Genomic DNA, 13,883 nt, shown 5'->3' on the forward strand with positions numbered 1-13,883 from the left:
CTACAGCCAAAGTAAGCACACCACGTATATCTAAACTTAACTTAAACTCAAAAAGGTCCACTAGAGAGACTGATGCTCAGAACAATCTCAGACCAACACCAAGACTAGATTGTTGCACTGATTGAACCCTACACTCTGAACCCGACAGTTATGATGACACCATACACCCCAAACAAATAGGTATTGATACCTAGACAGATCTAAGACCGAGATCGTACTATTACTTATAGTAAGAAAAATAACCAAATTGGTTTTAAACCCGATTGATATCGATTCAAACATAGAAACCTAGATCTATGCCTTCTGCCTGCAACTTAAGCCCAAGAAATTGAAAGAAGAATGGAAAGAAATGTTAGATATATGTACATATAGGTCGAGACCAAAACTGCTGACTGACACAAGGAGACCCACAACAGTTGGGTTTATATAACCGGGATGGTCCTGGATTTTTGTCCGCCCAAAGGCTGTTAACTTGACAGCATTTCTCGACATTATTTAAGGAATGTTTTCTGACGCTACAACAAGAGGGAAAAATAAACAAAAATGAAAAGGAGAAAAATAATTTTGGTCATTCTAAAATTACCAATTTTTCTATTGAAGTTCTCAAAATGTGCAGCACCATATATTCAAGTGGCTTTTTGCTATTTCAAGCACTATCCCTAATAATTTCGTAATTTCGTTCTGCTGGCATGTCTTTATTGTTGTTTTCATTATATTTTCGGTGCGTCGAATGCGACCAAAAGGCATTTGGCTACGATCACCTTGAAAAAGTTCATTCACGCTGAATATTCAAACGCATGATCGTGAAAAATGACATAACACAACAACAGCAACAATGACTAGATTACTAAAAATGACAAGAAGACAACAATAATAATAATAATAACGCATTATATACGCATATTGCATACATAGAAAATACTATTTAATATACGAAGATATTAATGTGAGACAATCTGAGTCCAAAGCAACTTGCATGGGAGTCCGAAAACCATATTTTTTCAATTTTTTTTGCAGTCAAAGTAACAAATTCACGAATAGCTATAGCAACAACAACTATGACAAACACTTTAACTAACGCGCAGCGAAGAATGAAGAAAACAAAATTTGTTTAAGAACGCCAAGCAGCGCGTGTGGTGCGTCAACGCAGCGGGGCGTCCAACATATGCGTTTCTGAGTAGTATCTCTACTTATCATATAATATTGTAAATTTACTCGTATGATTGTGTTAGTTGGACTACGAATAGTGTGAAGCTCGTAAAAAATGCAAAACTGAAGAGAACACGCAGTCTGAGACTAGATTCTAGAATTATGCGCGAGCATTAAAATTTGTTTTTGTGTTTCCATCTTTTTTTCTACAATCAGTGTAAAGAAGTCAATTTGCATTAATATTAAATGTATCTACCAGTTCTTTAATGGTTTGCTTATTCGAGAAAATTCGATCCGGCTTTTTAATTGCAGATTAAATAGAAATTAATGCCAAAGCTTTAATTGAAACCTGAGTCAGGCTGCCATTTTATTTTTAACTTGAACATAACCTATTACTAAATACTTCTTTCGTACTAAATTCTAAATTGTTTTGACTAAATGTCGTTTTATAAGTCTAGATCCCTCTAAACATGACTTCTTTATAACTTTGGAAGTCGAAGCCGGGTCGTATTCGAAGTTCTGTCGAAACATTTAATGTATTTAGAAAAATAAAGTACTCAAAAATTTAAAGATCTTATATCTCAGAAATGAAGAATCCGAAACGATCTTAAAATATTTTAGACTTTTTAAATAATCTGCCAGACGCTTTATGGTTAACTTCCCCAAATTATCTAAAAGAATGTTATTTTTTCATGAGTATTATAAGAGTTCAAGTATTTATTCTCAGATTGAAAAAAACCTCGACCTTGTAAGACCCTATAGATCTCTTAGATGCAGGCTAGAATAAATCATGCCTTTATCAACGAGAATGCACTGGCTTTTAGGTCTAAAAGCTCTGTTTGCTTGACATTTTATTTCTCGGTACCTTAAGTAGTTGTTATTTTCCCAATTAGATCGGGCCTAAATCGGTATTATAGTATGAAGTTCATACTATTAACCGAGATAATCCAACTTTAGATAAGACATAACAGTTATAGGAACACACGTTACCCGTCATATCTCCCTTTCAGACTGTAAAAAACTTGAAGAGTTTCAGAAATATGACAATATAGACCGAGCTGTTTGTTGTTGGAACGACATTTGAAAAGTATAGGAGCATTTACTATGATTTGTATTTGAGCTTCCAGACGATATCTAAAATATATACTATACTTTTTCTGACAAGCTAAGCTAATGGGAAGTTACGTAAATAACACAGCCACACAAAATCAGCGACCCCTAAAACCACCGACTGTCGAGATTCAAGCGACTCCGCTGAATTTTTCAAAAAAGCCTCTGCCATATTGGATCCACCATTTTGAATTTTGAAAAAACCGAGAATTCGAATTCGTAATCCGTGACCAAGAAAACCCCCGAGTAGCGAGTTTCAAGTGAATCGGATGAATTTCAAAAATCGCTATCCGCCATATTGGTTTTCTGCGGTTATGTCAAAACCTTGATATGTGGTTAAATGGGCCTCGGATTTGGATTGAGCAACCCCAAAAACATATGGCACTCATAGTAATACCCACAGGTCATATCAAATTTGTTTTGTGTTGCTGTGTAATTATATGACTTGGAAATCCAAATCAGCAACATGATCGCACCAATTTAAACACCCTCTACCGAAAATATAAAATATCTCAATGTATGTGTTCATGTGAATACTCGTATCTAGAAAACTAGTCAAACAAAACAAAATGCGAAAATTCGGTGAAGTTCAAGGTGTAATCACAGAAAAAAAAACAAAACAACAACACATTCAATCACCGACCGCGGCAGAAAATACGACAAATACAAACGTGAGCAACAATTGAATTTGACAGTGAATAAAATAACCGCAAATAAAATTGATGAATGTAAGAGAGGTCTGTGGCAAAGTGTGGTTATGTGTATGTATGCATGTATGTATGTATATAATAAGAGTGACGCAACACATATAAGGGTACTGGTTATATACATATGTAGATCTAATAGATAAATGATGCTGAAGTGATAGGCAACTTATAAAAAAAATAGCTCTGCAGCAATTCATTAGTTCTCAATTGTTATTGTTCTTGGGTTTCTTGGTTTCACGGCGTGACGATGCGTGGGAGCTGCAAATAATTGATAAATGAATAGTACAACAAAAAATCAGCGAGAAGATACTCAGACTAGAGAAGGGGTCTTTAAGAATGAAATATCTTGTAAGCCTATACAACTTTGTTAATGAGCAATAAATGAAGAGGCTGCTATGAAGATAAACGAAGACAACACAACAAAAAGTGTTGAATTACAACGCTTCTTGTAGCCTATAAAAGCAGAAAAAACTTCCTATATATTAGGATGAAACTAGCTTCAAGCTTTAGCAGAGCACAAAACGAAGCTTTAGCACAATACAAAGGCATACGATTGTGCTATATCACAGTGTTTAAGCTTTACAAAAGCTTTGACAATACCTAGCTTTTGTCTGTGGGTTCAAGTCAATCGAGCTTTTTTATGAAGCTTAAGCAACAGCGTGTAATCAACGTGTTCTGTAGGACGGTCTTACTATTAATCAATATATTTGAGCTTTTGTACTTAAGCGGACTTTTGAAAGCCTAAAAATTATTTTATCCCTCCTCAACTTTAACTAAATCTTATATTAAATCTTCGGCTGGGTATTCTTCTAAATTTTACCAGCTCTTTAAGGTCGATAGATTTTTAGGAATATTTTCCTTGCAAAAATTGAGTTCTTTGTCGCTTTTAAGGCAGTCGTCTGCTTTAGAAGCCGAAAAAAGCGTTTTTCTTAGCAATTTTGTTGAAAGGAAAGGAAATGATTGCGGTAAACGGAATTTTAAGACGATAGTGTACTATATTTAAAGCTCAAAAAACAATATTTATTATTAAAAAATATTGACATTTTTTCAAAGTTGTAAGTATTTTTCTGGAGCGCCTGGAGTCTGCATTTGTAAATCGGTGCCGGTGATGGAGGTCGTGCAATGCATCTGAAATAGTCGAAGCAATTTTTTTTTTATTTTTATAAGTTTCTTTTCTTTATGAACTGCAAAAATACCGAAGAAGTTATAAAATTCCAATTTATTTTTGAAGTTTGAAAAAAAATTCACTTTTTAAGAAAAAAAATTTACTTTAAGTTGCAAAACAAGTAGTTTAAATAATACTTTTGTCCAACTGCCACTACTTTTGTCTAGTTCAAATAGAAGATAATTTAATACTGAAGCTAGATCACTTTGGTTTTTTTCGATCGGACATATATTCATTCGCACCTGATCGACGCTCGGCCACTAAAACTGCTCTAGCTTCGAAAATATGTCGAATTGGCCTCTGGAATTTTAAAGACATATTCTTGGATAGTTTTGGAAGAGATTTAAAACAAAACAAAAAAATCGATTTTTTGAAGCCTGTAAAGCAGACTACTTCCTTAAAGCTCATTCATCATTGTAAAACACCTTTTGGAACAACAATAATTTTTTACCTAAGCCACTATCTTAACACATGGCCTTTTTTCTTCTGTGAATACAATTAGCGGTACTTCATTCTTACTCGTGTTCATACAATCTTTCGCAGATGTTTTGGGTTGTTTTGAGAACATTTGGACAAGTGAAGAAGGTGTGTTGCTCTGGAATTGAGAGTTTGGACTAGGTCTTGCAGCTATAAATGTTTGTATAAAAAATTCAGTCGGGTCTATACTAAACTGGGGATAGATCACAGTTGTAATTCTATATGTTCTACTTTAAAATGGGTTGCGAGTCGATATGATCTCCCATGTAATTGGTCGTTTGAGCGGAAGCAATGTTAAGCCTTAATTGAAGCTTTTTAGATAACATTCCAAAGAAGTAGGTATATCTGAGGATAAGTCGTATGAACATTCCTTATTACCCCTTTATTTGTTTCAACATAAGATCTCAAAGAATCTCCGAATACTAAATTGAAATTTGATACTAAGTGAATACTAATAAAAACTCATGGTTGCATTCAAGAACTAGTAATGCCCACCGAATGAATATAAAGACGGAAGGCAGCTTCCAGAGAAAAAACTTATTGTATTGAAGAATCTCTTTCTTCAGACAATTTCAGCCCAGCCTTCGTACCAACCCAAAAAAGTTTGGGATAAACCTTGGGTACTACAAACAATTCTTTAAAATTATTTAATACGAAATAGCTGTACAACTGTAAGATTTCAGCTGAACAAAGCTCACTTTATATTTCACTTCATTCATTGAGAAGACAACCGTTTTATAATTTATTTTGTAAACTTTTCAAACTCACAATATAAAAACATAAAACCGACAAAAATAAACGCAGACTCGTTTCGAGATGAATAGCTTAAAGGTTCGGCAGATCACACGACTTGCGCGCAACTTCGGCACAACCACGAAAGTATGTTGGCATTTAATAACGAAATTTCTCATTTAAACATTTAAATTATCTCTTAGAATAATTTTAAAGTGGCTGTGGTTGGTGCTTCTGGTGGCATAGGGCAACCATTGTCTTTGCTATTGAAGCGTCACGAACTGGTGTCTAAGCTCTCCATATACGATGTTATGCGGACGCCTGGTGTGTTCACAGATCTGTCACATATCGATACAAAGGCGAGTATTGAGGGCTTTCAATGTGCCGAAAACTTACCAGCCGCTTTGGATGGTGAGTTTTACTTGATATACGAGAAATGCGCTTCATATTTAATTCCTTCTCTGCATATTCCTTGAAGAGGCGCAAGTTGTATTGCTTGTCGGCGGTGTGGCACGTCAGCCCGGTATGAAGCGTGACGATCTATTTAATAAGAATGCGAGTGTTGTGGAGGAGGTTACAACGGTTGTGGCGGCAAAATGTCCGAAAGCGCTATTTGCCATAGTAACAAATCCCGTTAATTCTTGCGTACCGCTGGCAGCTGAAATTCTAAAAAAAGTATGCAGCACCCAGCGACCTATAGTTTCTTTATAAAAATTTAAACTTCTCATCTCAATTCACAGAAGAATGTCTTCGACCCCAAACGTTTGTTTGGCGTGACCACACTCGATTTAGTACGTTCACGCACTTTTATTAGTGAAATATTGAAGGTAGCGCCCTCTAAAGTACTTATGCCCGTTATTGGTGGTCATTCTGGCATAACAATTGTGCCAGTACTCTCACAATGCAAGCCGCCGTTGAAACTCGATAAGGAAAAGACAAAAAAATTGGTCGAACGTATACAACATGCCGGCACAGAGGTAGTTAAGGCTAAAGATCTGGATGGTGGCGGTTCCGCGACGCTCTCAATGGCACATTCAGCGGCCGTCTTCACAGATGCTTTGCTGAAAGGTCTGAAGGGCGATTGTCCGCCGGTGAAGTGTTCGTATGTGGCTTCCGATGTTACTGAGTGTGCTTTCTTCTCGACGGCCTTGAAGTTGGGCAAAAATGGTGTGGAAAAGAATCTGGGTTTGCCGAAGTTGAATGAAGATGAGGAGAAATTGTTTTGCGCAGCGGTGGAGCAGTTGAAAAAGGATATCCAAAAGGGTGTAGATTATTTTAAAAAGAAAAACAAAGATGACAAGAAGGGTAAGAAGTGTTAACGGGCGGAGATATCACGGATTTAAATTTAGTTTTCTTTGTATGCTCTCATTTTGCTTTGAACCAAAAATATGAATCTCTTATGTATGTTTGTATATATATATATTTTCAATATATTTCTTGAGTTGCATTCGAAAATCGACATTTTTTTTTTGCATCACTGGATCCACTATCATTGCTTGAGAGAACAGTTATCGTTTACCTTAAGGAGCTTTTTGCCATAATTTCCAAAGAAAGGGCTAAACGGTGTTCAGCTCTTTTCTTTATCTAATGGCATCCGCCATTTTGCATTCACCAAATAAGGAGTTTCGCAGTTTCAAGCGAATCCGATGAATTTCAAAAATCGCTGTCCGCCATATTGGTTTTTAGGGGTTATGTCAAAATTTTGATCTGTTGAAGTTTATATATAGCACACATAGTAAGACCCCGAGGTCATAACAGTTTTTTTTATTGTGTGGCTGTGTAATTAGTGTTGCAATTTAAAAGTTATTTAGGACCTAAGATCTGGGTCAAGGCCTTGGAGATCGACTGTTAAATTCAACAGTCTGCTCTGAAATAATTTTTAAATCAATCTCGAGAGATCAGTATATAGTGGCTAGATCTGATTACGGAGCATTATGCGGTTGTAGAGTTATTGCTTTGAAGTTTTTTTCTTCAAATCTCGATGATATGCCTCTCTCTACTACTTGATCTCGCTGTAACTCGTTCTCTTTAAATTATTTAAATTACTGTATGTAACTCTGCATAATATTATGAAATCGTGATGCGATTGAAAAGCTTCCTCAATATTCTCGTTAGCAATTATGAAATCAGCTTCTCAATATATGCACGCCTGAATTCGCTCCCACAAAAGGGATTTACTTTCACTTGCATCCTTCGTTGTATGTATGTACATGAGTAGTTGCTCTATTTGGGTTAGAAACCTTACTGCTCCATCTAACCGTTCAAAAAAGTTTTTCATATACATATGTAAAGTAAGTGTGGCTTTGTGTACGTTCATGCCGGCTGCCGTAAATAAGCTATTCACGCAAATTTCCACTAAGCAGCAACTACAATGAAGCAACCCTGTAGGGAAAACGATGGTTTAAAGTGGTCCATTGTTATGAAAACAAATATTATTATAAATTTTTTAGAGAAGAACTGAAGATATTTGCCTTCAAAAAAAAATGTTTTTTGCTGAGGGTCCAACTAGACGTGTCTTTTAAATATTTTTCACCTAATACACCAACTTTTTCGCATATACATACATAGAATAGACTTATATAACTTAAGATAACTTAGTATAAAGTCCGTTGAAAGTTGGAAACTATAATATCAGGTAGACGGGAGCTAGGTGAAGTTATGACCCGATTTCACACATTTTCAGACATTTTGGCTTCAAAATATCTGAGAGATATGTACGTACGATGGTATTTTCGGTAACAAAAAATAGAAGCACTGATGTGCTCATGTTCGATATAAGAGTCCTTGAAATCTTATGGTTCGATTTCGTCGATTTTTAGAAGGGCGATGCTACACTGTAAATGAAGTATTTGCGCAAAGTTCTGTTCCGATATCTTCACTAGTGCTTACTTCATATATTGGAAAGTAAACGATTCAGATCGACTTCAAAACTCTGGTATATCTCTGTTGTGAACTGATTTGGCCTATTTTCATAACATATCATTGGGAATATATTATAAACAGAATTTCATTGAAATTGCTTGAGTAGTTTCGGAGATGTGGTTTTTGACCCATAAGTGGGCGGAGCCACACCCATTTAAAATTGTGTATACCACTTTGTGTACAGCCCTGTTGTAGCATCTTTATAATGAAACCTAAGGTTTCTGGCGGTTTTCTTTTCTGAATTGAAGAATTTTTAGTAGTTTTAAACATAACCTTTGTATGGGAGGTAGATCTGGTTATAATCAGATTTCGTCCATTTTTGAACTGTATAAGGTAGTACCTAAAATAAAAGACCCTAGAAAGTTTGGTTAATAAAGCTTTAGTAGTTTGTAAGATATGTACAAAAAACCTATTTGGGGGCCGATGACGCCCACTTTCCCCAAAAAATTGCATCCGAATGGGGCACTTCCAAGTGCGATCCTCGGTACCATAGCTTTATTTATGGCTCTTTGTGGGTTTTCGGTTTTGTAGGCGTGGCAGTTGTCCGATTTCGTCCATGTTTCAAAAACGATATCTTATTTTTTACTCAAGTTACATTTTGCATAGACGGACGGACGGATGGACGGACATCCGGATTTGAACTCCTCTCTTCCCCTGATCATTTTGGTATATATAACTCTATATCGTTCAGTTTTGGGTGTTGCGAGAATATAAAAATTTAATTTCTTTATATAAAATATAATTTTGGAAGTTTTCTACACTTAAGTTTTTAAGCAAAAAAAATGTCGACTTTTTATAATCAGGCTAATTTTTCCTACAGGGCATCACTAAAGCGCGTTATAAAAGTTTGTTCGCATGTAGTGGCAACTATTCGACACAGTTACCATAGCTGTAAAATTCATAAACGCTCAAGTGGGATGAAAGATTTATTGTTTGTTGTTGTTGTTATTTTTGCTTAGCAACTTCAAGGGTACGCTTTCTCTGCATAATAAGCACTAATATTCTCATATAGTACACACACACAGTATGTGTGCCACTCACTTTATAATGCCCAAAATCACTATGAAGCTTACTGGTAGTTGTGCAACAACATATTCATCTTGTTGCCACGTCCACCCATTTCGATATGCCCTTGCAGCTTTCGACGCCATGTACAAACGCTTTGTCTGTGGAGTAGTGATGTCCTAGTTATGTAGTTGTTGTGTCCCATTTTTGGTTTTGCTTTTTTTTTGTGCTTCTGCATTTTGGGTTATTATAGATTCACACTTTTCAGCTTGTTTGTTAACTTCATTTGCTGTTGTTGTTCTTTTTGTCATATTTACTCTTGTTGTTGTTGTTGGTTTTGTGCTCCAGATTTTGCGTGTATGATTTTTAGGTTAGTCTGTTTTATATAATTTGACAGTGTTTGTATGTGTTTGTCATTTTTCAGTTTCCCTTTTTAATGCTTTTCTATATTTTTCATGTGAAAAGTTTTTACCGGTTTAACCGCTTCTCCCTTTCCCGCTCAGCAAATTATTTATTTGCAAATACATTAAAAATAGATTTGTTGTGTAATTCCGGTATTACTGACATACATTAGATTTGTTGGAACTTTCGGTTTTTATCTAATTCATGCATTTTTAAGGTTGAAAGATATATTTTATTGTATTCTTCAGTTTCGAGTGCAGATTGTCAATAAACTCTTCTGAACTTCGATCAACATACAATTTCATTGAATCCTTATTTTCTTTGTAAAACCGTCTAAAATTAGGTTAGGTAGTCGCCTTCTCACAGTCCCGATTTTTCGAATATCAATCAGATATCAGATAACGTAACGTAAAATGACATATCGTATACGTCCGAGTATCGGTACTAGTTGAATGGAACAAAGATATATTTTTTGGTCTTTTCTGAAGTTTAGCATTGCTTTTTGCTCTCTTTTTAGTTTTTTTAACTCTAAATTCCAAAATTCCAGTTTTGGAGACCGTTCCGAAGTCGATTCTCTCTCTCTTTCTCCCTCTATCTATGTACATCTATCTCTACCTCACTCTCACTCCTATCTTTCTCTTTCTCTCTCTCTCTGTGCGTCCTTTTCGACCGTAATTCCGGTTTTGGAGATCGTTCCAAAGTCGATTCTCCCTCTCTCTCCCTCTATCTATGTACATCTATCTCTACCTCACTCTCACTCCTATCTTTCTCTTTCTCTCTCTCTCTCTCTGCGTCCTTCTCGATCTTCAGTTATATAGTATTTCTTACCCTGTTATCTTATTGTTGGGTATCAGCACTCTCCTTGTCATTTGCACGAGCTCAGCAGGTCCTCTAATGATTTCATTCTGGCTCAAGGATTCGTTGTAAATATGTAAATACGGTATGTTTAAAAATCTAGCCTCCATATTGGACTCTAAGTGAGTAGGAATGTGCCGATATTGATGAACCTATATTTTGGTTAGAACTGGCTCTGGTAGGAAGTTTTAGTTACAGAATTTGAAACGGAAGTGTACACAAAAGCCATGTAACACGCCTACTCTCAACTTTCAAGGTGAATTGCAATTAAAAACGGTCCTGGACTTCCGCTATGCGAAAGGTAAATACCTTTCAAATTTGTCGCTTATAAGTATTCGCCATCATGGCATGGCATTCGATTTAATTACAACAACATCAAGTACTTACACAGCAACAACAACAACGCATTTTTAATTAATTTCCTAAAAAGACATCTTAACGAAAAGCTTTTGATGGATTGATTTTCAACGAACGTAATGAATGTTTGTATGTATTGTATGTACGAACAATATTGAGCGCCACGCAGCAGCAAACGCACTTTTTAATTACCGTTATTGTATGTACATGCTTAGCGGCTGTGCCATTCACACAGTTCTGCAGCTTGAAGCTGGAAGCATGAAGCAGAGCAGTAATTTCAATAATGACACCACCATCTCCATTGAGTAGGTGGTACGCAACAAATGCTACAGCACACCCACACGCAGCCACGCAATAACACCAATATTTGTGTGCGTTTGCATGCGTTTCCAAGCGTTTACTTAACTAACCATACCGTGGCCAACGCACAAAGCAACCAAGCATGCATCCAGCCATCCAACCATCCATCTACTTAACCATCCATTTATAAAACAATTCAGCACACCCAACCACCCATCTCCCATTCCTCTCCTCTCGCGACTACTCGCCTATACTTGACTACCAAATATATAGAATGCGTCCCGTTAAAGGATAAAATGAAATTGCGTGCGTTCACGCGGCAGGATGTCATCCTGTCAGGCGCACATCACATCACCGAAAAACGCAGGCAGCAGGCAGCAGCGGCAACAACAAAGAGCAGCAATTATGGCTGTCAATGATGAGAGATGAAATATTTTATATAAAATTCACTGCAGAAGTTGGAGAAGCGAGCGTGGAGCGGGAGAAATATTTCATTGCAATCGCATACTTTTTGTTGTTCTGTTGTTGTTGTCGAAATAAGCGCGCATAATAATAACAATCATAATCATAATAATAAAAATTGTAGGCAAGCAACAGTATTAGAATTGTAGAATAATGACAACAACAAATAACAGCAACAAAAATTAGAATACCCCGTCTGCATGTACCAACTCACAGCGGGGACTTAATGCCAACGCAGGCAGCAGCAACTCTCAGTTGTTCCAAATTTGCGGCTTTGCGTTTATTTTCTTGTTACTTTTTGCTTTGGTTATACAGCTCTTGTCACTGTCGACAACGTCGTTGCTGCTAATTAATGATTAGACGCAACATTTGCCGAAACGACGCGCGCGCCACATGCAACAACACGAGCGCAGCTGCAGAAATTATATATCCCGCACGAGTATGAAAATGAGTTCGTGTGGAGGTGGAACTTGTTTTTGTACCCAGTGGTAGTTCACTCAACTGATGATAGCATCTGCCGACGATGTCAGGTCAGGGCAGAAAAAGTAAATCCTTTGAAGCCCATGGTCTTCCGATAGGTTAGGTTATATGATCGAGCCTTGTGCTCGAGATCCGAAACTATCCAATTTGGATATTTGTGAATGCTGCTCCATTGTGATGCCAAAAACACTTCTAGCAATTTAGTATAGAAAGGCCCTCGCATATCGACAAATCGCTCACAAGTCTTTACACCAATATCTATATGAGGGCATTGCGATGAAGTACATTAGTGAGGTTATAGTCGATATCTTTATTAGTCAAATCATCTTCCATGTAACCATTTCAGTCAACGAGTAATACAATCAATCTGATTATAAAACAGAATATGGGATAACATAGATGTCACAGTACCGCAACGGGCAACTTACTGGAAACTCGGGGTTTCTTGTGGGTTGAAATGGGATGTTGAAAAATCTTCTAGATTTTGCTCCTAGAGGCGAACACCCGAACACAGTGTAGAGTGTGTATTATTTGGCCCTTCCTCCTCTCGGTACTTCGAAAGTAGAATATTCTTTCCTCATTTACAACCATCTTCAGAACATAAAGCTCCGGCATGAAAGTAATCTGGAACATCCCAGGAGACGTCCCAACAGAAGTGTCCATTCACCTAACCAAATATCTTTAGTGAGTATAATACTTAAAAAATACGATCTTCTATTTAAGGGCTGATCTTAACTACCATCGTTCACTGGACTACATACGAACATGCTTGGTCATGTTTTTATTGGAACTATCGAAGTTCCTGTAAATATATGTAGATACAAATTTGTTTATTGCACTATATTCTCCAGTTCAACTTGACTGGATCGAAATGGAACCAAGAGCTATAATTCTTACATCTCTCGAAATGTGGACTATATTATGAAAAACTATACACAAATATGCATTTTCCCATCCGAATCCAACAATCGTTGGGTACAAAACCTGTAGTGTTAATGAAAGACGCCTGAAACGCATGACAACCCCCGCAATTAACGCACTGCACACAAAATTTGATTGTGTACCAACTGGAACAACAAAAATTAGCATTACAACAATAGCAACAGTAAGCTTTCTTTGTTAAAATTGTCCACAAGTATGCAGAAAAAAACGGGAAACGGGAAACGGTCTCTGAAGCAAGAAGGCAAGAGGCTGGATCTCACAATATGCGAAAGCTGCGCGCCACACGCAGCAAGTAGTCAATAACAATAACAACAGCAATGCTGAGACGAAACAAAAAAAAACAACCAACCACTCTTTTCAATTACTTTGCCACATTGAAACTCAACAACAGCCGCACCAACACACTCCGCTCTTGCCACACATCGTACACGCTGAACTGTTCGACTCACACCACTCCACCAACGGCTGCTGACACGCCTGCATACACACCTGCAATTCCACCACTACCAGGGCCAATGCGTTTTCGTTACCCCTCTCTAATCCCCTCACTCTCTCTCGTGCTCACTCTCTCTCTCTAAGTCTACTCACAACATTTTCCGCAATATTTTTGGTGAAAGTTGAAAACAAAAGCATTTCGGCAGCCAACAGCCAGCAGAATTGTTACACTAAGCAGGTGGTGAGCCAAGTAAGGTTAATGGCAGCGGAGGAGGGTGCTGCAAGGGTAAAGCTGTATATAAATGAGCTGCGTTGTTGGCGACACCAAATGCAAGTCCAGAAAATCAATGTACCCAGATGAGTTTTGCACCGAGTAATGGAGT

General features: G+C 37.1%; 1 protein-coding gene across 1 annotated transcript; it reads left to right on the plus strand.

The window, feature by feature from the left end:
* Window positions 1-5,296: 5,296 nt before the first annotated feature.
* Window positions 5,297-6,758, plus strand: LOC105218340 (malate dehydrogenase, mitochondrial). The gene is made up of 4 exons (XM_011193878.3): window positions 5,297-5,487; window positions 5,544-5,751; window positions 5,819-6,015; window positions 6,081-6,758. Exons 1-4 carry the CDS (start codon window positions 5,425-5,427, stop codon window positions 6,657-6,659), a joined length of 1,047 nt encoding a protein of 348 aa, XP_011192180.2. The 5' UTR covers window positions 5,297-5,424; the 3' UTR covers window positions 6,660-6,758.
* The last annotated feature ends 7,125 nt before the right edge of the window (window positions 6,759-13,883 follow it).

The sequence above is a fragment of the Zeugodacus cucurbitae genome, chromosome 3, assembly GCF_028554725.1.
Source record: "Zeugodacus cucurbitae isolate PBARC_wt_2022May chromosome 3, idZeuCucr1.2, whole genome shotgun sequence".
Lineage (NCBI taxonomy): Eukaryota > Metazoa > Arthropoda > Insecta > Diptera > Tephritidae > Zeugodacus > Zeugodacus cucurbitae.

Coding starts and splice junctions, on each gene's coding strand:
- LOC105218340 (XM_011193878.3), top strand. CDS start 5,425: ATGAATAGCTTAAAGGTTCGGCAGATCACACGACTTGCGCGCAACTTC. Junction 5,488..5,543: donor ACTTCGGCACAACCACGAAA/GTATGTTGGCAT, acceptor ATTATCTCTTAG/AATAATTTTAAAGTGGCTGT. Junction 6,016..6,080: donor CAGCTGAAATTCTAAAAAAA/GTATGCAGCACC, acceptor CTCAATTCACAG/AAGAATGTCTTCGACCCCAA.